The following is a 25,515-nucleotide window of genomic DNA, read 5'->3' on the forward strand; positions in this document are numbered from 1 at the left end:
AAAGATAGATAAATTGATATATTACTGATTCTAATTAAATTCATCAGAATTAAATTAAAATTAGTAAAGTAAAATTTTTGATATATTATTTGTTTAATTACTTTAATTTTTAAAGAAAAATGAATGGATAAAAAATTAATTAAGTTATCAAACATTAAATATCAAAAAGAAAATTAAGTTAAAATGTAAAATTAATAAGATATAATTCATAGATATCAAAGATTACTTATTTACTTTTTATTTGTTATATAGTATTAAACATATTTAAAGAGTTTTATATTTGATTAAGAAATAATTTTATTTATTTATAATTATTGCAGCATATAGATTTCAAATTTTATAAAATAATACTATTTCTGATATCAATAAGAGAAATCTTTTGATTGATAATAATGCAAATTTTGACATAATTAATTTACAAAAATTTTTAATTTTCTTACAATAATTAAAAATAATCATTTCATCTTTTTTTGGTAATATTAATAGGAATTTTTAATAGCTTTTTAAACACTTTAAAACCTCATACATTAAAATTACCCCATCTTCAAATTATTAAATAAGGTCTTGTCTATAAAAAATTATAGACTTAGTTAAGTGTTAAATTCTGGCTTTTATAATATATTTAAATGATTTTCTGTAAATGTATCAATAAATATGCCTTTTTATATTGCACATCAAATGAACAAATTTCATGTTCATTTAGTTAAAAATAATAAACACAATATTATTTTTTTATTCATTCAAAAATAAATGGATAATATTTTAATTTTTAAAAATAATTACTTAAATTTAATTTAAAATAAACATATTGTATTAACTTAAATAAAGATCATTTTTATTTAAAATTTATGTCTAAGTATATGCTAAATTTAAGACATAATTTTACCATTTATACATGTTTGATGATTAACACTTAACTAAACAAAATCTATATTTATTATTTATTTATTTGTTTTAATGAATTATTTTACACAAAGAAAATACAATTACAATAATACCAATTAAGAATTTATATAAAAAATATACATAAATACATTAATATTTAATGCTTTTTACGCTTTTGTTTGCAATAGAGTATTTTGAATTTAATTAGGTCATGGCATGGCCTTCATATTGATTATAAATATTTAATTCTTAAAATTGAAAATTGGTTTTATTTTCCTTTTGAAATTGAATATTATCACTATAAAGTAGGTTGATTCTCTGTTTCAATACATATAAAGAGAGTATCAAGAATAATATTCTATAGCATACAATTATAATTTTTTATTAAGAAATAATTCTTTTAAAAATTATAGCATGTTTAGAGTTCCAACTTTATTTGATTAACAAAAGGTATAGATACCAATTAAACAATAAAAGAAATATTTTGAATTAAAAATTTGTAACACATTATTAATTTACAAAAAATTTTAATTTTGCTATTATATTTTATAATTAAAAATAATTATTTTTCATCTTTTTTGTAAGTTTTAATATGACTATTTTTTATACACTTTAAAACATCATTTATTAAGACTGCCCAATTATTAATATTTCAAAATTAACTTTATTTTTAAAATTTTTTTAAATTAAGATTTAGCATTATGTTAAATACTGACCTTCTTAACAACATTATCAGATTTAATTAAAAATACTTAAATTTTAAGTAATAAGAATTTATTAAAAATCAATTTTTATTTGTTAAATTTATTAAATCTGATTAAATTTGTGAAATACCAAATAAAAAAAACTAACAAATTTTTAATTACTTCATCTTTTTCAAAATCTGAAAATATAGATAGTGTTATTAAGGCTATTAAGTTTACTATTATCTGAATTTATTTTCTCATAACACTTGATTTTTAAGGTGTGATTTTAGAATTGAACTTTCATAGAAGATAAAATTGAAAAAGCTTAATTTAGGGTTTTTAAAGAGAAATAATTAAATATAAACAAGTTAGTAATAAGTTATTGTTTTGAAATAATGTTGATCGAATCAAGAGAGGTGGATGGTTAAAGTATTATTTATCACAATATATACTCCTACTAATTAATTGTTAAAAATTACTTCATTGATTAAATATTTAGAAAATATTTCAAACAAAAATAAATTTAATACAATTTGATAATAGTAGAATTTTATAGCATTTGGTTTAAATTACTTAAAAGAAAAAATTGAAATAAGTAAATGCTGATACATAAATAATTATATCTATATATTATTTGCTTATTTAAATAAATACATCAAATTAAGGAATATTTTCATTGAATTGTACCCAAAAAATGACAACTATACAATGAATAATTACTAATATGAATCCCATAAAATTAGCAGATTGATAACGAAATTTAATAATCACTATAAAGCATCATGAAAGTTAGCTCAAAGGTTGGATTAATTTAAACTATTAAATACAATTCTAACTGACAAAATAATAATTATAGAAGCATAAAGGGAACTATGATTAACATAATTGCTTCAAATTAAAACTGTAACAGCAAATAAATCACTTTCGCTCTAATATTTAATATTTTAAAAGTAAATAAAGTTAACATAAGAAAAAGAGATAAATTCAATTTTAGACAGACACCACTTGAACTTAATTTTTGATAATCTTAACTGATAAAAATCATAATATTTGAAAGTTAGTTAAATAAAACCCATAGTTTCTAATTTATTAATTAGTGGTTTGTGAGAGATGAAATATCATCTAATTATTTTGCATAAAAACAAACTATATAAATCATAACGACAAGTAGATTTTTACTTTAAAAATAAACTTAAATTTTCTTTGATTTGAAATTATTTTTGAAAGCTAGAAATCATTTATATTAAATTATATCCATACATAATTTAAATAATTTATTTTAGTATTTATTATTTTAAATTTGTTTTTTTATAAAAATGATAATTTTAAATATTTGATTTTAATTAATTAATAAAAAACGCTTCTAACTTCCTCTGCCTATTGCTATTTTTAGTTTTACATGAAAATTTTTGAACACTATGCTATCAAAAATTCCTTCTAAAATAAAACTCTAACAAGAAACATTTTAAATTTATGTTATAAAATTATGTTAAGTATATAAACAAATTGGGGCGGGTTGTGTAACAATAAAATATTTAATTTATTTAATCAATTTTTCTTTTTGAGGCAAAAAAGTTTTGAGTTGGTTGATTTAAAATTGAATATTAGTTCTCCTCTTCTAAGAAAAATTAATTAAATTTGATTATATAAATAAAAAACATAAAAGAAAATATCTTTTCAAGATCTTACCAATATAAATAGTTATTATTACAAAGAAACTTAAGTTGAATATTATAAATAACTTAAATTTATAAATAAAATTGCATCATTCTTATATGAATGATACATCTGAAATTCGTAATTCTTTAATGTAAAAAGTTGAAATATCAAATTTAAATTTGGTAATTGGAAATAATGATTTAAGTAAATAATAAAAATAATATAGAAAGATTAAAAAAAAAAACAATTTGGTTAAAATGAAAAGCAATATTTGGTTTAATATTTTGACTTTTCTGGCTTTGTATTTTATAATTAGACAGTGTGTTTGGTTATATAATTCATAGATAAAAATGCCTTTTAAAGAATAGATGAAGTTATTATCAAGTTTTTTAAATGAAAATAGGTACAAAGAGTCTCAGCCTTTTTCAACATTTCCATTTCACTTTCGTTAGGATAAAGGTTTGTATTCTTCATATGTAATTTTAAATGTAATGGACAAAAGGAACTCTTTCATTGGCCATTTATTAAGGACAAAAGTAGAAATAGATGATAATAACTACTTTGTTACTAATAATGTTTTGCTTAATTTACTAGACTGTGTTAATTTAGGTACATATGAAATTAATTAGGATGAACTTGAAGAGACTCTAGACACATTACTCGAATTTAATGATAAAAACCTAAAAAATGTTCCTTCTATTGCTTTTTACAAATAAATATTTGTAAATGAAACAAACACATGGTCACAACATCCTACTAATTTGCTTAAAGTTTCTGATTTCACAAGATCATTTCCTGAAATTCTAAAAAAATTTTTGAATTATATTGGATTAACTATTATAAATCTGTTGCCAAAGCTATCTTAGATTCTCCACCTTCCTACAGACAGTGATGATAGTGCTTAAAATTTAGGTAATACTCTAATTTAATTTACTTATTAAGTTGATTCAAATATTTTAAAAAAGTACTTGGAATTTCTTTGTTAAATTCACCAAAAATAAGGCAATCTATTAAGGATAAGTGGTTGGTTAGTAACTACCAATTGAAAGAGTACTTTGATCTCTTAAAAAAATACTCATATTATCCACTTGAAAAATCTAACTCCTCTAGTAGTATGATTGACCCTAGAAACTATTATGCATTTCATGAATACTTAGAATAGCTACCCTAAAAGAACACTACATAATTTGGGTTGTTTACTACTTGGCTACTTAACCTTGAAGATTAAGTTGAAGGAGTTGTCCAAATTCCATTTAATGTAAACATATTAGATCTTACTGTTATCAATAACATTATTTATTCCCTAAATTACCTTCAAATTCATGGCAACAAAACTGTGGTAGATTAGGTTTTCGATGATAAGCTAACAATGTTATATCTTAATTCAACTAACTTCCTTGACGCTCAAGTTTACTCTGGTATTATTGACAAGCATATAGATATAACCAATCCATACTACCCTTCAAAGTATACATTCTATTTGTTAGCTTCTAAAAATGCATATCTCTTAAATTCTAACTCTGACAAGCTCAATCAAAATGCTAAATAAGTTGCAAAGATTTATAATAGAATGCTAAAAACAAATGCCACTTAGTTCATCTTAGATTCTGCCTAAGTAAGACATAATGGTGATTTGTATTGGGAGGACTTTCTTGGTAACTATGCTAACAGATCATATCATGAGGACACTGCATTTACTACAGTAGCATCGCTTACTACTTTAATCAATACATGGACTACAGCAAAATTAGATAAGAGAGGTAATTTGAAACTATATTTTGATCCTAAAACTCCTAAAAATGTTACAGACACTATCGAAAAAGGAATGAAAGCAGTGACTAAATATGGATTCTTTTAAAATAGCAATTTGAATCCATTTTATAGCATTACTTTAAAAACATACTCTTCATAATTTTACTACCCGATGAATGTTCACAGATATTTAAACGGAACTTAATTTAATCCTCATGTTGGAACTCAAGATATCGTAAATCATGTAGTTGGCGTTGATGGCATCATAAATCCAGATTAATATGATTAAATGCTAAAGCAAAAATGGTTTTCACATGACACTGAAGAAGATTTCACAGGATTTAATGTCCCAAGGCAATAATTTGCTTTATGGAGCTCTGATTCAATAACTATCAGCTTTGGTATGAGTCTTTTATCAAAGTATCACTGTATTGATCGTTCTAAACTCGATCCCTCTAGTTGATTTAGTTTTTAAATTTAAATAATATGTGTTTTATATTTTTATTTGTTGCGCTTAGTATATTTTTTTCATCTTTTAATCAGGTTAAATCTAATCAAATATAATAACTTAATATACATACCCTAAATTATTCTTAATTAAGACCCCTTTTTTCTGATAACAATTTAATTAATAAAGACTTTGAATTATCTAAAATTTTATTTCTTTCACTAAAAAAAAGCTATTGAGTTTCTAGGTATTACAATAAATTAGATTAATTAATATTAATTTGAATAAGCTATTTTAAAAAATAAAACTTATAAATAGATATACTTACTCCACTATAAATCAACAGACCATTTACATTTAGTAATATAGTGAGTGAAACATATAAAAAATAACCAAAAAGATAATATTATCAAACAAATTAAAAAAGAAGCATTATAATTAGTTATGATTTGGTGCATAATAAATAATTTTTAAGGAATTAAAAGATATAAATTGTTAATCTATTCTATTTTTAAAATTTTTTTATTCTTTTTTTTGTCTATTTAATTTTTTATTATTAAAGGATTTTGAAATGTGCTTCTTTTTTATAAAATTCTTTGAATGACTTAACTTCACTTTATTTTACTCTCAACTTAATTAATTTATATACACTTCTCACTTTTTACTGCTTAGAGTTGAGCTTGAAAGGAAGGAAAATAAATATGAAGGGTAAACATAATGGTCCTTTAATTAAAATTATTACATAAAATTTGATTATTGACAAGTAGAAGTTTTAAATTGTATTAATCACAATTAAACGAAACAGATAGATAGAGAGTCGTCTTTCACAACAAATGGTCCTTCCTTCTCATTAATATAAGTAATACTTCTGGTTTTTTTTTGTTTATTTTCTATTATTCGATTGAATAAATATTTCAAACAAAAATAAAAATAATATGATTATAATAGATAGACAAGGCTGTTAAAACGTTATTTAAAACCTAAAAGTGTGGTTACAGTAAAGTAAAGTGAAAATAATCATTTGGAATCATATCTGCTAAGTATCCCATTATTTAAATTATTATGTGAATGAATGGAGGCATATTCTCATTAAATTTTTTGCTAACAAAATACCGTATTCCCTCAAAATTCGCAGTACCTAAATTGCTAAATTACCATACGAGGTTAGAGGTTGTAAGAATTTATGTTTTTTTCCTTACCTCGTACGTTAAAAAAGTATCTTACTGAGGTAATACGGTAACAACTTTACAAAAAGTAGAATAAGTTTTAACTAACTAACTAACTAACTAACTAACTAACTAACTAACTATTAAGTTTATTTTTATTAAAATATAGAGATAGATACTTCGAATCAAATTTATTACTATAATATATTCTCCTTTTAATATTTCAATTAAGATTTTGAAAGTAAGTAAAATCTATATCAGAAAAGATAAGATAAGAATAGAAAAAACCTAAAAGTGTGGTTGGTAACAGTAAAATGAATTAAAAATAATTTTTTGGTATCATATCTGCAAAGTATTCCATTATCTAAATATTAAGTTAATGATTGAAGGCATATTCCCATTGAATTTGAAAAAAAAAAACAACAACTTTACAAAAGGTAGAATAAGTTTTAACTATTAAATAAATTTTTATTAAAATAATAGATATACTTTTAATTAAATTTATTACTATAATGAATACTTTCTTTTTTAGTTTTCAATTATGGTTTTGAAAGTAAGTAAAATTTATATCAGAAAATATAATAATAGATATTTAATTAATCAAAGACATCCATACATAAATACATCACTGAAATTTAATTATTGAGAATCTTCAAAAGTATAATAAAAAATAGTAATATTTGAATATTAATAAAACCACTAGTTTCTAATTGTTAATTAATAATTAGGTGAGACATAACAGATCATTTTTTACCATAAAATATCAACAACGTTAATCATAATAAAAAGTAAATATTAACTATCAGTAAAAATAATCTAAAATTGATTGTAAAGTTGAAATGAACTGTGATAACTACAAAATATTTATTTAAAATATATTCATAGAATATTTAAAACTAACCAATTATTTTATTCTCTATTAATATTTATAATTTATTCTTATATAAAAACGATATTTTCAAATATTTGATTCAAATTAATTAAACATATATCTCACTTTACCTTAAACTATTGTTCAATATGTAATAAAAATATTGTTCATTTTTATTATAAAAAATACTTTAGTAAATAAGCCTCACAGAGTAAATAATTAAAATTTATTATGTCAAATTGGATTTAGAATATAAGCTAATTGGGTAGGATTTTTAAATAATAAAATTTTTATTTTATTTGATGAATTTTTTGAAATAACAAATATTAAATTAGTTGATTTGGTGAAATTGTGTATTTTCTTTCCTCCTTTAAATAAAATTTTTTTAATTAACTTACAATGTAATAATCATATAAGAAAGAATCTTTCAGGTTCTCACTAAATTGAAATTTATATATCTTGAATACTTATTTACTCTATTTCTAAACAAGTTGCGTCACCATACATGTATAAATAAATATCACAACTGAAATTCATTATAAACTTTTTATGGTAAATAGTAGAAAATTCAATTTAAATTAGGTAATTGTTAATTGTTTATATAATAATTTAAATAGATAATAAAAATATCATATAAAAAAAAACATTTGTTAGTATGAAAATCAAAATTTTGAAATATATTTTAACTCACATGACTATGTATTTTATAATCAAACAATGTGTTTGGTTATATAATTCATAAATAAGAATGCCTTTTAAAGAACAAATGGAGCTATTATCAAACTATTTAAGTGAAAATAGGTACAAAGAGTCTAAACCTTTTTAAATATTTCCATTCTAGTTTAATTAAGAGAAAGGCTTGTATGCATCATATGTAATTTTAAATATAATGGATAAAAGAAACTCTTACATTGACCATTTAGTGAGGACTCAAATTGGAATTGACGATAATAATTACTTTGTGACTAATTGTGTTTTACTTAACTTACTAGATTGTGTTAATTTAGGTACCTATGAATTTAACGAGAATGAACTTGAAGAAACTATTGACACATTACTCGAATTTAAAGACAAAAACCGAGGAAATATTCCTTCTGCTACTTTTTACAAATAAATATTTGTAAAAGAAACAAACACATGGTCGCAGTATGGCACAAATTTACTCAAGGTTTCTGACTTCACAAAATTGTTTCCTGATATTCTAAGAAAATTTTTGAATTATATTGGATTAAGTTTTATAAATCTGTTACAAAGGTTATCTACGATTCTCCACCTACCCACAGATTCAGATGATGGCTCTTAAAATTAAGGTATTACTTACACTAATTTAATTTATCTATTAAGTTAATTCAAATATTTTAAAAAAGTACTTGGCATTTAATTGATGACCTCACCAAAAATAAAACAATCTATTAAGGATAAATGGCTGTCTAAAAATTACAAATTCAAAGAGTATTTCGATCTCTTAAAAAGGTACTCATATTATCCACTTGATAAATCTAACTCTTCTAGTAGTATGATTGACCCTAGGAGCTACTTTGCATTTCATGAATATTTAGAAAAACTACCCTAAATGAACATTACATAATTTGGGTTGTTTACTACTTGGCTACTTAACATTGAAGATTAAGTTGAAGGGGTTGTCTAAATTCCATTTAATGTTAACTTAATAGATCTTACTGTTATGAATAACATCATTTTTTCACTAAATTAACTGATAATTTATGGCAACTAAACTATGATAGATTAGGTTTTCGATGATACACTGACAATGTTATACCTTAATTCAACTAGCTTCCTCGCTGCTCAAGCTTACTCTGGTGTTATTGACAAGCATATAGATATATCCAATCCATACTACCCTTCAAGGTATATATTCTATCTCTAAGCTTCAAAAAATTTATATCTCTTAAATTCTAACTTCGACAAACTCAATGAAAATGCGAAAGAAGTTGCAAAGATTTATAGTAAAATGCTAAAAACAAATGGCACTTAATTCATCTTAAATACTGCTTAAGTAAGATATAACGGTGATTTGTATTGGGAGGACTTCCTTGGTATCTATGCTAACAAATCATACCATGAGGACGCTACATTTACTACTGTATTATCACTAAGTACTCTAATCAATACATGGACTACAGCAAAATTAGATAAGAAGGGAAATGTGAGACTATACTTTGATCCTAAAACTCCTAAAAATGTTACAGATACTATTGAAAAAGGAATGAAAACTGTTACTAAGTTTGGATTCTTTTAAAATAGCAATTTGAATCCCTTTTACAGCATTACTTTAAAAACATATACTTCATAATTTTACTACCCTATGAATGTTCACAGATATTTAAACGGAACATAATTTAATCCTCATATTGGAAATCAAGATTTAGTAAATCAAATAGTTGCTGTTGATGGAATCATAGACTCAGATGAATATGATTAATTACTAAAATAAAAATGGTTTTCGCATAACACATAAGAAGATTTCACAGGATTTAATGTCCCAAGGCAATAATTTGCTTTATGGAGCTCAGATTCAATAACTATCAGTTTTGGTATGAGTCTTTTGTCTAAGTATCATTGCATAGATCGTTCTTCACTTAACCAATCTAATTGATTTAGTTATTATAAATTTATATAATTAGAAGTTTTATATTCTTACTTGTTGCACATTAGCATTATATCACTTAAATCTGATTAAATCTTAATAAATAAAAAAATAAATGTTTTGCAATTTCTTATACAATCAGATTAAGTTACTTAAATTAAAATTATTAAATTTCGAAAAATTAGACTAAATTTAAATGAAAATTTTTTCGCCGCGTAGTGGTTTAATTAATGAGAAATTACATTTTATTGAAAAAGTAAATTGATAATGTCTTCTTTTTTTTAAATAGATAATAAATTTTTTAAACATTAGATAAAAATGAATGCATTCTTTTATTCATAGTACGTACATATTTTCTTTTCAACTAAATATAATTTTTAGGTAAATACTTAAAAATTTTTTTTGTTTTTCACTTTCATTTGATTTTAAATTAATCTGAAGTAAAGCTAAAACAAAAATTATTCACATAGAATTCTTCAGAAAAGAATCATGTAATATTCTTTAATTAAATGATTAAACCATTTGTTTTTATTTTGATACTTTAAAAAATTGTTTATTTAGAATAAAATCAATTTTATTTTAAAAAATTAATATCCTGTTTCAGTGGTCATATTATTTTTTAGCACAATCATAACATCAATGAAATAATTGAAAAATATTTTTTGAAAATATGTTGGCTTTTAAAATAAAATTATTTTTTATTTTAAATAAAAATAGTAAAATTGTAATTGGAAAGTAAATAAATATCATTTTGATTATCATAAAATATAATATAAAGAAGAAAAAAACAAAATAAGTTATTCATTTATTTTCAAGATGTAAATTGTCTAAAAGCTAATCCTATTAAATATGCAGATCCCGCAGCCATAATACCAGTAAAAAGGGTTTCAAGGCCACTCTTCCACCACTTAGAAAAAGTAAATTAGGATTTGATATATCCCAGAACAAACAGAAACAGGGCCGTCAATCCTGTGGAAAGGTAGAAAAATAATTCGTTGGCGTCAATTGAAAATATTTAAGTTATTACAAAAGGAATTAAAGGTATTTAACCAAATAAAATGAAAGAAGTTAGTGTAACAATAGCATTTTTTATAGGATTTTCTTCTTAAGGAATCAATCCAAGCTCTTCTACCATCATGATGTCAACCCATGCTTATTTATATTTGGACATTATTTCGACAATTTAAGTAGCATCTTCTCTGCTTATCCCTTTGTTTTCATACAACTCAATCATTTCAGCTTTTTCTTCTTCTGGTAGATTATCTACTTCCCACTCTTCTCTGTGTCTTTCTCTTCTTTAAAATTCAATTTCTGATTTTGTTGAAAGATAATCACCTAGAGACATGCAAATTCCATCTCCAATTAAACTAGATACACCTAAAGCGAGAATAACTACTGTCTATAGCTCAGCCCCAGCTACACCCATGACTACAGCATAAGTAGTTATTAATCCATCAAGACCACCATAAACAGCACTTTTAATGAAAGCTCCAGATGTATTATGTTACTCCTTGTGATTTGTTAAATAATTAAATTCGTAATAATCTTATCTTGATATAAAATTATCACGATTAATAGAGTCAACTCTATGAACGTTCTTCACTTCTTCATAGTTACCTTCATAATAAGCTTATCTAACTTTTTGTAAACTTTTAATAGACATTGAGTTTAAATTTAATGAAAAACGTAAATTTATTTTTAGTAAAAGTCTATCTATTTAAAATTAAAATTTTTATTTTATATTTATAAATTAAATAATAATTAAAATATTTACAAAAATTCTGCCAGCTAAGACTCTAAATATTTAATATGCAATAAATTGAAATTCAAACTCTATTTACCATCCATTAATTTGATGAGTTAAACTGTAATTTTGATACGTCATCAGTATTTATTTATAATTTAGATGTTTGCTTTTCTTAGCACTAGTCGTATATGCACAAATTAACAACAAAGGAAGCAATCAATTATGAAATATTAATCAGAATAAAATAAAGAATGTATTATAATGCTTAAGATGAAAGATTGATTATAAATTTTTTAAGAAAATGGATTGGGTTTTACTTATCAGAGTTAAGGTAGCTTAACCAATTTATTTAACTATTTTTTAAAGTCTCTTGATGTAAATCTCTTAAATTTGTTGATTTTCATCAATTAATTTACAAAAATCCCCCATAATTTTCTATTCTTCTTTAGCTTATCTTTTTTATAATATTTATAATTGAATTTTAACTTAAGTGTGTTTTTAAAATATTTATTCCAAATAGAAAAGTAAAAGAATAATATTTTCTGATAATAAATGCTATTTTTGCAAAAGAAATGCAATATTTAATAATTTTAAATTAATTTTTTATATTTAGACATGAAATTTTATTTATTAAAATCTTTGAAATATTCTAATTAAAAACTTTGAGAATGGAAGTCTATTTAAATTGATTAATTTCGAAGTCTACTTTATCATAAATCCTTTAAATTTCCCAAGGTAATAATAAAAAGGGTTTTTAATTGATCTATTATTCATCATTAAAAATAAAAAAAGAATTCATGTTTATGTGAAGAGCATCATGTTATTGCTGAAGCAACTTTCGAATTGAAAATATTCTATTTTATTATCAATTTATTTACTAATTTTATTTCCATTATACATTATAGGGGGATCTTTTTTGATTAAATTATAAAAAAGGGGATTGATGACGGTCATTTTTATCTAACTCAAGTTATATAAATACAATAATTAGTACCCCCAATTTTTTATATTCTGTCTTTTATCTCGAATAATTAGACTTTGAAAAAACACTCAAATAGTTGTTATTTATTTCAATTATTTGTAGCATTTTTGATGAAAAAGAACCAAAACATTCCTAAGATTATCAAAATTGAATTAAAAAGAGATAAAAAATAAATATGAAAGAAAGAAGTAGACTGGTAGCTAGCTAATAAGTAGATAAATTGAAATAAACAAAATTATATCGATTGTATTTAAATTATTCTAAAAATTTGCTATTGCAACTATTAAGGAATCACAATTTAACATATAAAATATTGCATACATACATTTATTTATTTTGATAGTTTTATTAAAATTTTAAATTTAATTGAGTAGTTGATATTTATATACATACATTTAAATTAGGTTAAGGAATTCATTTTTATGAAGCGATAATTCATCAAATCAAGCGCTGGCTCCATCTGTCAAAGGACGGAATGCAAGTCCTATAAGATAGGAAGATCCTGCAGCTACAACACCAATCAAAAGAGTTTCAAGACCACTTTTCCACCACTTAGAATAAGTGAACATAGATTTTGTGAAACCTAAAATGAATAGGAATGTAGCAGTCATTGCTGTTGAAACATAGAATAATGTATTGCTTGCTTTGATAGAAGCAATTTCTATGATAATGAAGGGAATCAAAGGAATTAAGCCGAACAAGACAAAAGCAATAAAGGTGACAATTGCATTTTTTACTGGATCTTCTTCTTCAGGCAATAATCCTAATTCTTCAATCATCATAATATCAACCCAAGCTTATTTATTTTTAGAAATGATTTCAACAACGCTTCTGGCATCTTCTCTTGTTATTCCTTTTTATTCATAGAGTTCTACCATTTCATTCTTTTCTTCATCGGGATTATTTTCAACCTCCCATTCTTCTCTAGCTCTTTCTTTTCTTTAGAATTCAATTTCTGATTTAGTTGAAAGATAATCACCTAAGGCCATGCAAATACCATCACCAATCAAGTTAGCTACACCCAAAGCTACAACAACAATTGTTGCAAGATTAGCACCTGCTACACCCATAACGACTGAGTATGTTGTTATGGTACCATCTAAACCACCATAAACCGCACTCTTTATGTAGGCACCAGAGTTGTTGTGATCTTCATTATGGTCGCTTTTTAATTTTTCATCTTCTTATCCTTAAACAGTTTCGTTTCTGTGTGCCTTTTTAGACATTTCAACATTACCCTCATAGTAAGCTTGTCTAGCTTTATCTAAATTTCTAGTTAACATTTAGTTTTAATAAGTTATTTATGATAATTAAATTTGCTGAATATTTGTTAATTAGCTTTTTTTAGATTTAAGTTTTTTTTATTAATTATGTAATTAAATATGTGAAAAGAAATCTTTTTATAGTAAAAACTTAAGACACAAAATTCTTTTCTTTTTTAAAAAATCAAACAAAATTTGCTAAATCAAGTAATTATACAAATAATTTTCTTAGAAAGTATTGCATTGATTCTGTCTACGTCATTAAAATTTGGCTATCGTTTATATTTGATTAGCTTTGAGTGCATTAACATCAATTATATGTAAAAGCAATAAATAATTATTTTATTTTATTCTTTATGAAGCATAAATCCTAGAAAGGAAGATACAATTTATTTGTTTTTGAAAATGTTGAAAAAGAAAATGGTATTAGCATTTTGTATGTTTATGATATAAGATAAATTCACAGAAATGTTCCCAATAAGAATAAACAATCGAAATAAATATTAATTAATATCTTTTGGGGTTATATTCAGAATTCATAATCTGAATTAAATTTCCCTGAATTTCATTATTTTAAATGTAAATAATTATTATTTATTTTTTCCAGAAGAAATCTTATTCAAAATATACCATTAGTTTTTATTTCTAATCTTAATTAAAATCAAAATCAGTCTAAAATCAAGTTAAAATTTTGAATTTTTGAGTAAGCATTTTTTGTTCTTTTACCAAATTATTTCTTTCACAAATTCTACTGAAATATGATAAATCAAAATATAGAAAAGTCCTTATTACTTCATAACATAAAATGAATTTATTTCTCCATAGATAAAGGCTTTTAGTCTGAAGCAAGAAATTAAAGAATAAATTAATCTATCATTAATTTGATCTACAAATTTTATATCTTAAATTTAGGTTTTGCAAATAAAATAATAGAATATTAAATAAATATTCATAATTTTACAAGTATTTTGGATAGTTTATACTTTAAAAATAATTTCCCACTAAAATATCTATAAAAGTTTTAAATATTTGATAATTTTCCTCAATAGATTTTTATTCTAACATCCTACCATTTAAAAATTATAAATTGAGATGATTAGATCATGCTAAATTTTAAATTTCAAGGAATGGTCAACTCAGGTTGGTTATTCTTTTTTCAATTAAAATATGAGTAACAAAGAAAGATATTAGAAAAAATTACCTTAATCTATTTTTTTTATATGATATTAATTTAACTTAATTAATCTAAAAATTAATTTTGCTTTGATTGTTCGATTTATCAATCTATTCTCATAAATTTTATATTAACTAATATAATAAATACCAAAAGAAATCTAATTCAATAATGATTATTATTTTATTTATTATCATTTAAATTAAGGGAATAATAATGATATTTATCTTTTAAAATATTAAATTAAAGATAAAATCAATCATTTAATTGTTTATTTGAAAGCTGTTTAAATATTTGCTCATTTAATTTTTTTTTATGATGAAAATAGTTTAATTATAAAAATATTTTTAATTATTTAATATATGTAAATTAATATGAATAATTTTAAGTTGATTGTATAAATCATAAACTTTGATAAATAGTTATGCTGTTTTATGTTTAGCTAATTTTTTTGTTTTAGATTGAATAATCACATTATGTATTTTTTGTATTCAGTCAGTTCTTCAATTTTTTAAATAGGTTTTATTGTTAATTCAAAATCAGCAACTAATGTAATAGAATTCAATTACTTATTTTTGTAAGTTTTGAATTAAATGAGTTTTCCTTTTTAGGATATTCACCATTAGATGTTTATTCTTTTTAGTAGTAATGAGGAATATGATTATTCAATTTTTATTCATTTTAAAAATAGTTTAAACAATTTTTGCAATATTATATACCGTGGTTTCTCATATATTAAGGACGAAATATATTAAGGACTTTTTTCAATAAATTGTGAAAAAGTGTAAAATTAGCTTAAAATCATAAAAATTAAATGACATATCACCATCTGTACCTACACAGTTCGTGATATTTTAATTACAGGATTAGCTATATATGAAATATTAAAATCAATATTTAATCACATAAATAAAATAAAAGGTTTCTAATAAAGATATTTATAAGCTAATTTATTATACACTATTTTTATTTAACAAATAATAATAATAATAAATAATTTATAATTTAAATTATATATTTTAATATAAAATATTATCTATGAGTAGCTTTGCTGATAAGTTGATTGAATAATTTTTTCTATCTCAATAAGTAGATTGCTTTCAATTAAAAGCACCAAAAATGAATTAGTTCATCATAATTGAAGCACTTTAAGGTTGATCTTTAAAAACTTTTTGACCAGCACCAAAAACTATTAAGAAATTGAGGTTTTCTACTATCTTAATTTTACCTATGTCCTTACCTGACATATTAAAGATGTCGTAATTGGCTGCATTGAAGTAATTTTTACCTGACCATTCAAGATTTTCAGCCCATTTTTCTGCACCTCTTTAATATTAAATTGAAAATATAAATTATAAATAATTGTAAATCATAAAATTATTACAAGTAGTTGTTTTAGAAATTTTAATCACCATTGTAGATCAAGATTTTGATTTTACTAGAAATAGTTTTAACAAGTTCATTGGCAGAAGATCTGTATGTCAAATTTTTAAGAGCTTCACTTACTTAATTAGAGCAAGGAACCCACTTCTTATCCTTTAAATTTAAAAGTTATTAAACATCAGGTCTTTGAATAAACTTTTCAATCTTATCGTCTTCTGCTTAATAGCATCCACTTCCTTAACAGGGAATACGGACATCATAAATGTTAAATTTAGGTGGATTACCAACTATTTCTAGATAGGGAGGGTTGCAAGAAAGGCTTGTTTAAGCGAAGGGAGAATTATTTTCAATGAGAGAAGCGCATGTTTTGAACTAAGAATAAACACTATTGTATTTCTCTTCAGTGATTAAGCCCTTTGCAAAGGCATAATCAGCATAAGCAGGTTCTTGATATTAAGGGTTAACCTATTTTATTATGAAATATTAATTAGAATTATAAATTCAAATCAGATATAACTAAAATGAACTTTAAAAATTAATTTTTCATCTTTTTTTAATTTAGAAAAGTAAATTAATGATTAAACAAAAATAAAAAAATTTTTTTGTTGTTTTTTGTTTGTATATTTTAAAAGTATCTTAAGTAAATCATACCCATCCATTACCAATAGCTATACCCCTTAAATTTATATTAGGATTGTCTTCTTCTAAAATTTTGCTGGATATAGCAGGGATGTATTATCCTGCATAAGATTCACCACTAATGTAGAATTCTCTTCCAGCATATTGAGGATATTTGTCAAAGAATTAGGTTAAGAATGAGTATAAATTATTTTTCACTGCCTCTTCAGTGCTAGCAAGTTCTCCAACACCTGCATTACTGAAACCAGTACCAACGGGTTAGTCAACAAAAAGCAAATTAATGTCTATGTTCTAAAGTGAATCTCTGTAATCTAGGGTATTGTCATCATTGATTTTGAATGGGCCGATATCTTCAAATAAACCAAGAAGAGAAGAACATCCAGGGCCACCATTAAGCCACAAAAGTAAAGGATTTGCAGGATTATCAGAACGTGACTCTAACAGAAAATAAAACATATCACTGTTTTCAGTGACATTGATATAGCCAGAGTAATATGTTTCACCCAAAAATATTGGGTCTTAATCACAAGTGACTAGGGAGATAACTAACAAAGCTACAATAAATCCTTTCATTTAGATTTTTATATCAATTATTGAATAATTATTTACTTATATTATTGTAAATGTATTTTTTTTCAATTCTTTTAAGCTTCTTGATTAATTAATAAAAGAATTTTGAATTTTAAAATAATTCTCCTAAGAAGCAAGATAGAAGTAGAGTGTAAAAATCATATTTATAATTTTTATATTTCCTTAAAAATAATTTTAAACACAATAAAAATATTGAAAACTCTATATTTTGGCACATTTTTTAGCTCTCCCTCTCATTTTTCTTTCAGTTGAGAGTAAATTCTTCTGTTTTAAATATTCTTATTTAAAGATATATTAACATGTCAAACATAAATTCATAATAAAAATTTGAAAATGCTACTCAATATTCTATGAATAAAAAATATATTCATTCATTTTTTAATTAATATTATTTCAAATTTTTGATATTTAAAAAAAAAAACAGTTTTCTTAAAAAAATAAAATAATTATCAATTAAAATTATGAAATAATCAGATTTTTTACTTTTCAAAGAAATATAAAAATATCTTACCAGTATAAAAAGCTATAAGAAAAATTAAATTTCTAAAACTGCACATTATCAATATCATCATATTAATTAGATTAAAATAGTAAAAAATTCTAATAAAACATTTTCTTTTTGGCTAAACTAGAATTAATATAAAAATCAAATAAATTTTTCTAAATTAACTAAAGAGGTAAAAATAACATGTACAACTTGAATTTAAACATATCTAACTACACTTTTTACTATAAATCTTTATTTAAATCCTACTAAAAATTAAATAGCATGTGTAAAATAAAATAAATGACTATAAATAAATTAAAAATATGTCAATAATTGCTTTTTTTAATTTGTAGTTAGAAAAATCTATTTATTTAATGTACCATAGAGACTATAATATAAGCTTAACTTTATATTTAGGTGATTTTTATTATAAAGTGATATTTGAAAAAAAAAAAAATTTTTAATATAAATTTTGTGAGGTTTGATTTTGGGAAAGATTAAATGTATGCTTTATTCTAAATTAAATGAATTTTTATTAATTATTAACTTTTAAATTATGTTGAAAATTTAAATTATTTAAAATGTAAAAATAAATATTTAATCACATAAAATAAAAGGTTTTTAATTAAGATATTTAAAAGCTAATTTATTATATGATATTTTTGTTATACAAATAAATATAATAAATAATTTATTATTTATATATTTTAATTTAAAAACATTATTTATCAGCAGTGATTTGATGATATTTTGATTGAATAATTTTTTTATGTCAGTAAGTAGATTGCTTTTAATTGAAAGATCCTTAAATGAATTGATTTATCATAATTAAAGCACTTTCAGGTTGATCCATAGGAACTTAATGGCCAGCACCATAAATAATTAAGAAATTGAAGTTATCTACAGTCTTAACTTTACCTAAGCTCTAACCTTAGATACTCCAGTTGCTGTATTCGGTTTACTAGAATTAAGACTAACCTTACCATTTAAGATTATAAGCCCATTTTTCTGCACCTCTTTAATATTAAAATAAAAATATAAATATAAATAATTGTAAATCATAAAATTATTACAAGTAGTTGCATTAGAAATCTTCATCACCACTGTAGATCAAAACTTTGATTTTACTAGAAATTGTTTCAATAAGTTATTTGGTGGATGATCTTTATGCTAAATGATTAAGAGCTTCACCTACTTTATTAGAGCAAGGAACCCACTTCTTACCCTTTAAATTTAAAAGTTATTAAACATCAGGTCTTTGAGTAAACTTTTCAATCTTTTCGTCTTCTGCTTAATAGCATCCACTTCCTTAACAGGGAATACGGACATCGTAAACGTTGAATTTAGGTGGATTTCCAACTATTTCTAGGTAGGGAGGATTGCAAGAAAGACTTGTTAAAACGAAGGGAGCATTATTTTTTATGAGAGAAGCACAAGTATTGAATTATGAAAGAACACTCTTGTATTTCTTTTCAGTGATTAAGTTCTTTGCAAAGGCATAATCAGCATAAGCAGGTTATTGATATTAAGGGTCAACCTATTTTAATATGAAATATTAATTAGAATTATAAATCCAAATCAGATATAACTAAAATGCACTTTAAAAATTAAATTATAATCATGTTTTAATAAATTTAAAAAAATAGATTAATTATTAAAGAAAAGTGCAAATTTTGTTTGTCTGTTTGTATATTTTAAAAGTATATTAAGTAAATCATACCCATCCATTACCAATAGCGATACCCTATAAGTTAATTTTAGGATTATTTTCTTCTAAAATTTTGCTGGATATAGCAGGGATGTATTATCCTGCATAAGATTCACCACTAATGTAGAATTTTCTTCCAGCATATTGAGGATATTTGTCAAAGAATTAGGTTAAGAATGAGTAAAAATCGTTTCTCACTGCTTCTTCAGTTTTAGCAAGATCTCCAAGACTAGCATTACTGAAACCAGTACCAACGGGTTAATCAACATAGAGTAAATTAGCGTTAGAGTTCCAAGAGAAGGGGTTGGATCTCAAGGTAGAGTCGTTGTTGATTTTGTATGGGCCGTTTTCTTCAAATAAACCAAGAAGAGAAGAGCATCCAGGGCCACCATTAAGCCACAAGACTAAAGGATCAGTAGAAGGGTCAGAACGTGACTCAAACAGAATGTAAAACAAATTACTCTTTTTAGTGACATCGATATAACCAGAGTAATAGGTTTCATTCAAAAATATTGGATTTTAATCGCAAGCGACTAAGGAGATAACTAACAAAGCTACAATTAATCCTTTCATTTACCTTTTTATACAAATTTTGAATAGATATTTACTTATATAATTGATAATGTGCTTTTTTTTTTATTGTTTAAAGCTTCTTGTTTAATTAATAAAAGAATTATGAATTTTCATAAAAGAATTCTCAAAAGAAACTAGATAGAAATAAGTAAAGTATAAAAATAATATTTATTGCTTGAATATTTCATTAAAAATAATTTTAAACAAAGTAAAAATATTTAAAACTTAATATATTGGCGCTTTTGTTATATCTCCCTCTCATTTGTCTTTCTGTAGAGAGTAATATCTTCAGTTTTAAAAATTCTTATTTATATATAAATTAAGATATCAAACATAAATTCATACCAAAAATGTGAAGATGCCACTATATTTAAAAATAAAAAAATATATTCATTCTTGTTTTTAATTAAGTTTATTTCAAATTTTTTTTATAAAAAAAACTGTTTTCTTAAAAAAAATAAAATAATTATTCAGTAAAATCATAAAGTATTCAGATTTGTTACTTTTAAAAGAAATACAAGAATATTTAAGTAGCAAAAGAAAAATTAAATTTTTAATGCTGCACAGTATCAATATCATCATATTAATTAGTTCAAGAAAAAAATTGAATTAAAGCATTTTCTTTTTGGCTTAATCTATTAAGAATTAATTTAATTATAAAAAGAAACTTTATTTAACATTAAAGGATATATAATTAATTTTTCTTAATTTACCAGAGAGAGCAAAAAAAAAACATGTACAACAAGAATTTAACATATCTAAATATACTTTTTATTATTAATCTTTATTCAAATCTTACTAACAATCAAAGTAGTATGTGTAAAATAAATATTTGACTATAAATGTATATAAATTAATATAAAATATATCAATAATTGCATTTATTTAAAGGAAATTTGTAATTAAAATAATCAATTTATTTAGTGTACTTCGGTTTGAAAAAAAAAATATTTTTAATATAAATTTAGGTGAGATTTAATAAAGGGGAAATATATATGCTTCATTCTAATTTAGGGGAATTAAATGAATATTTATAAATAATTAATAATTTTAAAATTAATGCACCGTAAATCCTCATGCTTTAATATTAAGCCCCTCCCCTATAATTTTATTGAGAAATTATTTTAATAATTCCCACAAAAAAATTTTTTTCCCCTTAATATATGAATTAATGAGTAGTTAGAATATATTTGTACTTTACATAGAAGACATACTTAAATTATTCTCAAAAATTATAATTATTTTAACACAATTAAATGCATATAGTTTAGTATTTTTTTAATGCTGCGTAGGTTGCATAAGCCTCCTCACTTCTTAAAGATTAAATATTTTTATTAAAGTTCTTTTAAAGTTAGAAACACATTTAAAAAATAACATTTTTTTTTAACTTTAATTATGTTCGTTAAATAAAATAGAATTAAAAATAAAATTTTAGAAATTTAATAAATATTTTTTGCTAAAATTATTGAAAATTTTAAGTTTACTAATAAATAAAAAATAATAAAAATAAATTAAATATTTACTATTTTATATTTTTAAAATGAAATTAATTTAAAATTACATAAAAAACAAAAATTAATAGATGATATTTTTTTATTATATTTTATATTTCAATTTTATATAAATGAATTAATCATATCTAATGCTATTTCTGGTTAATCCATAGGAACCATGTGACCAGCTTCATATATGATTTAGAATTGTAAATTTGCAGCATTTTTGTATTTACCTATTATTTGATCTCCTTTTTAAAGGGAAGAATATTACTACTTCTAATATTAAGCTGAGTAATTCCATGAAAGATTTTCAAGCCACTATTCATTACCACTTTTTATAAAATAAAATTATTTTGATATATTTAATTTAGAATTAATTTTTTACATATAATTGCATTAATAATCCAGAGAGCCATTATAGATTAAAACTTTGAGTCCTGAGTTTAATATGACTTTAAGATCTTATGTAGATGAGCGATATGCACGCTTTTACAAGGCAATATAAACATCATCTACACAAGCATTCCAAACTCTATTTTAAGTTCCAAGTAAAGATTAAACATCTGTCCTACTCAAAAAATTTTGTATTTTTTAATCTTAATCCTCATAGCAACCATTTCCGATGCAAGGTTATTTAATATTATAAACATTAAATGTGTTATTTCCAACAATTCTTTCATAAGGCTAATCACAAAAATGTGACTTCAAGAAAATTGGAGATCCAATCTTTATAAGTACTTAGCAAATTGAAAACGAATATGATATAGTTTTGTATTCAGATTTATTAATCAAACCATTTTCGTAAGCATATTCTCCATAAGCAGGTTCTTAATAATATGGATCAACCTAGTTTAAATTAAGAAATATTAATATTTAATTGCAATAAATGAATAAAAATAAAAAAAAATATTTATATATTTTGATAGTTAGCTAAATTTACCCATCCGTTACCAATAGCAATACCCTTAAAGTTGATTTTAGGATTATTTTCTATTAAAATTTTCCTAGAAATAGCTGGAATGTATTGACCTGCATAAGATTCACCAGTGATGTAAAAATCTCTTCCAATAAACTGAGGATATTTGTCAAAGAATTAGATCAAAAAAGTATAAAAGTCTTATTGAACTTGTTCTTCACCCTTAACAAGATCTCCAGGACCTGCATGACTAAAACCTGTACCAACAGGTTAATCAACAAAGAGTAAATTAGCTTTTGAATTCCAAGAGAAAGGATTAATATTCAAAGTTGTGTCATTGTTAATTTTGAAAGGACCGTTTTCTTCAAATAAACCGAGAAAAGATGAGCATCCAGGGCCTCCGTTAAGCCATAGTACTAAAGGATCAGTTGATGGTTGAGAGCGAGATTCAAAAAAGATATAAAATAAATCACTCTTTTCAGTAACATTTATAAAGCCTGTGTAGTAAGTTTCATTCAAAAATATTGGATTTTAGTCAGAAACTACTAATGTGATAATTAGCAAAGCGATAATTAATCCTTTCATTTTCTTTTTATTAAAAATATTAATTTTTTCTAATATAATTTCTAATAAAAAAAGACAGTGATTCAGTTCTTGAATTTAAAGATAATAAATTATGAAATGAAAGAATTTATTCTTCATAAAAGAATTTGAAATGTAATAAATAAAATCATTAGAAATAAATCTTAAAAGAACTATCTTACTAAAAAAACAAATTAATCAATAAAAAAAATAAATATTAGCAAATTAGCTTTTAGGATAAATGAATAAGCAAAAAAAAAAAACTAAACTATTGATTTAATATTTAAATATCATAAAATATTATTTTAAATTATCTAATTATATCTTAACTTATTAGTAAACATTTTTTATTTTGAAAATTTGTTAAATAAGTTAGGGAAAAAAAAATATCTAAGTTTACTCTTCTAAATTTAATTTAGAAATTTAATAGAATCTTTAGAATATTTTCTGATAGAAAAACAAATTTTAAACTTAATTGTTTCTATTCAAATTTGATTTAGCCAATATTTTACATACTATATTTATATTAGAGTTAGAAACTAATACTATTTCTTAAATACCTCTTTCAATATTAACTGTATGACAATATTTTATACAAATTTTATTTATGCATTTATCTGAAGTAGTAAGTAATTAATAATCAATTTATATTTTATTTACTTGCAAAATTTATTTATTGGAAAACCTAGTAGCTTTATGATAATCATTATTGTAAGGTATTTTTGTTTTCATTCTTGAGTTAGTAATGAATAAATTTTTCATAAAAGAATAAAATTTGTAATTGATTTAGAAGTAAAAAAATTTTTAAATTAAATTCATTAGTTTATAAATAGAATAAATAATAACATTTTTTTTAATGAATTAAAAAGATTAAATATTATTTGACTTTAACAATTTATTCATCATCTATTTTAGAAATTTTGAAGTGGTTACATATTTTGTAAATTTAAATTAAAATTAGAAATTTAATAGAACATTTGAAGAATATTTCTGATAAATAGGTTTGCTTGATTTATTGTAAAATTTTATTATTTTTTTTTTTGATGAAAAACAAAAAAAAAACTTAAGTATGATCATTTTTAAGTTAATATAAATTTATTTTATGAATAAAGCTATTCTTTATTTTTAAAATATTTTGAAAAATGCTTACTTCTTTTATATTTGTTTTGTTATTAATTTTAGCTTTCCTAAAAATTACCACCATAATTAATATATTTTTGATAAAAGAATAAAATTTGTAATTCATAGATTTATAAAACCTTTAAGCTAAATTAATAAATCTTACAAAAAAAAAAACCACCAATATTATTATAAATAATTTTAAATATCGATAATAAATAATTATATAAATTTAATACTTTAGATTAACTTAAAATAAATAAACTTTGTGTTATTCATTTTTAAAATAGTATTTATTCCTTTATTTTTAAATCATATAAATTTATTTTATAGCTAAATACTTTAAAAAATAACTTATTTTTATGAAAAAATTTTTCTTAAATGTCTTCTAACTTTGACAACTCCTTACTGTTTATTTTTCAAATTAATATTATTATTTAAAAATCTTAAGGATATTTCAAAGAAAACATTTAATATTTAAGTAATAATTAAATAAAATTCTATTATAAAAGAGCTTGTAAATATTTAAAAATATTAATAAAAGAATTGACTAGAGTGATTGCTAATAAGACTAAAATTTATTCTTTCATCAAATTTTAAGCATAATTTTTAGTTCTATGATTTGATTTTATATAATTGAATTATTTATCATAAAATAAATCAGTTTAATTTTCCTAAAATGTCTTAAATTTGAAAATAATAGAAAAATATTTGTAATAAAAGAAAAATATTTCGTACTTTATAAAAATACACACTACTTAAACTTCAAAAGCTAAATAGA

The 25,515-nt window shown here is 22.4% G+C and overlaps 7 protein-coding genes across 7 annotated transcripts; 2 read left to right on the forward strand and 5 right to left on the reverse strand. All coding sequences in view use genetic code 6, as the record gives it.

The window, feature by feature from the left end:
- Window positions 1–3,202: 3,202 nt before the first annotated feature.
- On the forward strand, window positions 3,203–5,622 carry TTHERM_00927130 (transmembrane protein, putative). Its single transcript, XM_001031121.3, has 2 exons — window positions 3,203–4,142; window positions 4,196–5,622. The coding sequence occupies exons 1-2, from the start codon at window positions 3,347–3,349 to the stop codon at window positions 5,443–5,445; spliced, it is 2,046 nt and encodes a 681-aa protein (XP_001031121.3). The 5' UTR covers window positions 3,203–3,346; the 3' UTR covers window positions 5,446–5,622.
- Window positions 5,623–8,078: 2,456 nt separating this feature from the next.
- Window positions 8,079–10,262, forward strand: TTHERM_00927140 (hypothetical protein). The gene is made up of 2 exons (XM_001031122.3): window positions 8,079–8,777; window positions 8,835–10,262. The coding sequence occupies exons 1-2, from the start codon at window positions 8,123–8,125 to the stop codon at window positions 10,082–10,084; spliced, it is 1,905 nt and encodes a 634-aa protein (XP_001031122.2). The 5' UTR covers window positions 8,079–8,122; the 3' UTR covers window positions 10,085–10,262.
- Window positions 10,263–10,886: 624 nt separating this feature from the next.
- On the reverse strand, window positions 10,887–11,738 carry TTHERM_00927150 (integral membrane protein; the record flags this gene model as incomplete). Its single annotated transcript, XM_001031123.3, has 1 exon — window positions 10,887–11,738. The coding sequence occupies one exon, from the start codon at window positions 11,736–11,738 to the stop codon at window positions 10,887–10,889; it is 852 nt and encodes a 283-aa protein (XP_001031123.3).
- A 1,509-nt stretch (window positions 11,739–13,247) lies between these two features.
- Window positions 13,248–14,087, reverse strand: TTHERM_00927170 (integral membrane protein; the record flags this gene model as incomplete). The annotated part of the gene is made up of 1 exon (XM_001031125.3): window positions 13,248–14,087. The coding sequence occupies one exon, from the start codon at window positions 14,085–14,087 to the stop codon at window positions 13,248–13,250; it is 840 nt and encodes a 279-aa protein (XP_001031125.1).
- Window positions 14,088–16,340: 2,253 nt separating this feature from the next.
- Window positions 16,341–17,835, reverse strand: TTHERM_00927190 (serine carboxypeptidase family protein; the record flags this gene model as incomplete). The annotated part of the gene is made up of 3 exons (XM_001031127.2): window positions 16,341–16,566; window positions 16,625–17,088; window positions 17,275–17,835. 3 exons carry the CDS (start codon window positions 17,833–17,835, stop codon window positions 16,341–16,343), a joined length of 1,251 nt encoding a protein of 416 aa, XP_001031127.2.
- A 1,066-nt stretch (window positions 17,836–18,901) lies between these two features.
- TTHERM_00927200 (serine carboxypeptidase family protein) lies at window positions 18,902–20,738 on the reverse strand. Its single transcript, XM_001031128.2, has 3 exons — window positions 20,061–20,738; window positions 19,414–19,877; window positions 18,902–19,356 (listed from the first exon to the last, which is right to left on the reverse strand). The coding sequence occupies exons 1-3, from the start codon at window positions 20,733–20,735 to the stop codon at window positions 19,113–19,115; spliced, it is 1,383 nt and encodes a 460-aa protein (XP_001031128.2). The 5' UTR covers window positions 20,736–20,738; the 3' UTR covers window positions 18,902–19,112.
- A 1,493-nt stretch (window positions 20,739–22,231) lies between these two features.
- On the reverse strand, window positions 22,232–23,618 carry TTHERM_00927210 (serine carboxypeptidase family protein; the record flags this gene model as incomplete). Its single annotated transcript, XM_001031129.1, has 3 exons — window positions 22,232–22,448; window positions 22,503–22,963; window positions 23,058–23,618. 3 exons carry the CDS (start codon window positions 23,616–23,618, stop codon window positions 22,232–22,234), a joined length of 1,239 nt encoding a protein of 412 aa, XP_001031129.1.
- Between the last annotated feature and the right edge of the window lie 1,897 nt (window positions 23,619–25,515).

Source organism: Tetrahymena thermophila (assembly GCF_000189635.1).
Source record: "Tetrahymena thermophila SB210 genomic scaffold scf_8254682, whole genome shotgun sequence".
In the NCBI taxonomy this organism is placed as follows: domain Eukaryota; phylum Ciliophora; class Oligohymenophorea; order Hymenostomatida; family Tetrahymenidae; genus Tetrahymena; species Tetrahymena thermophila.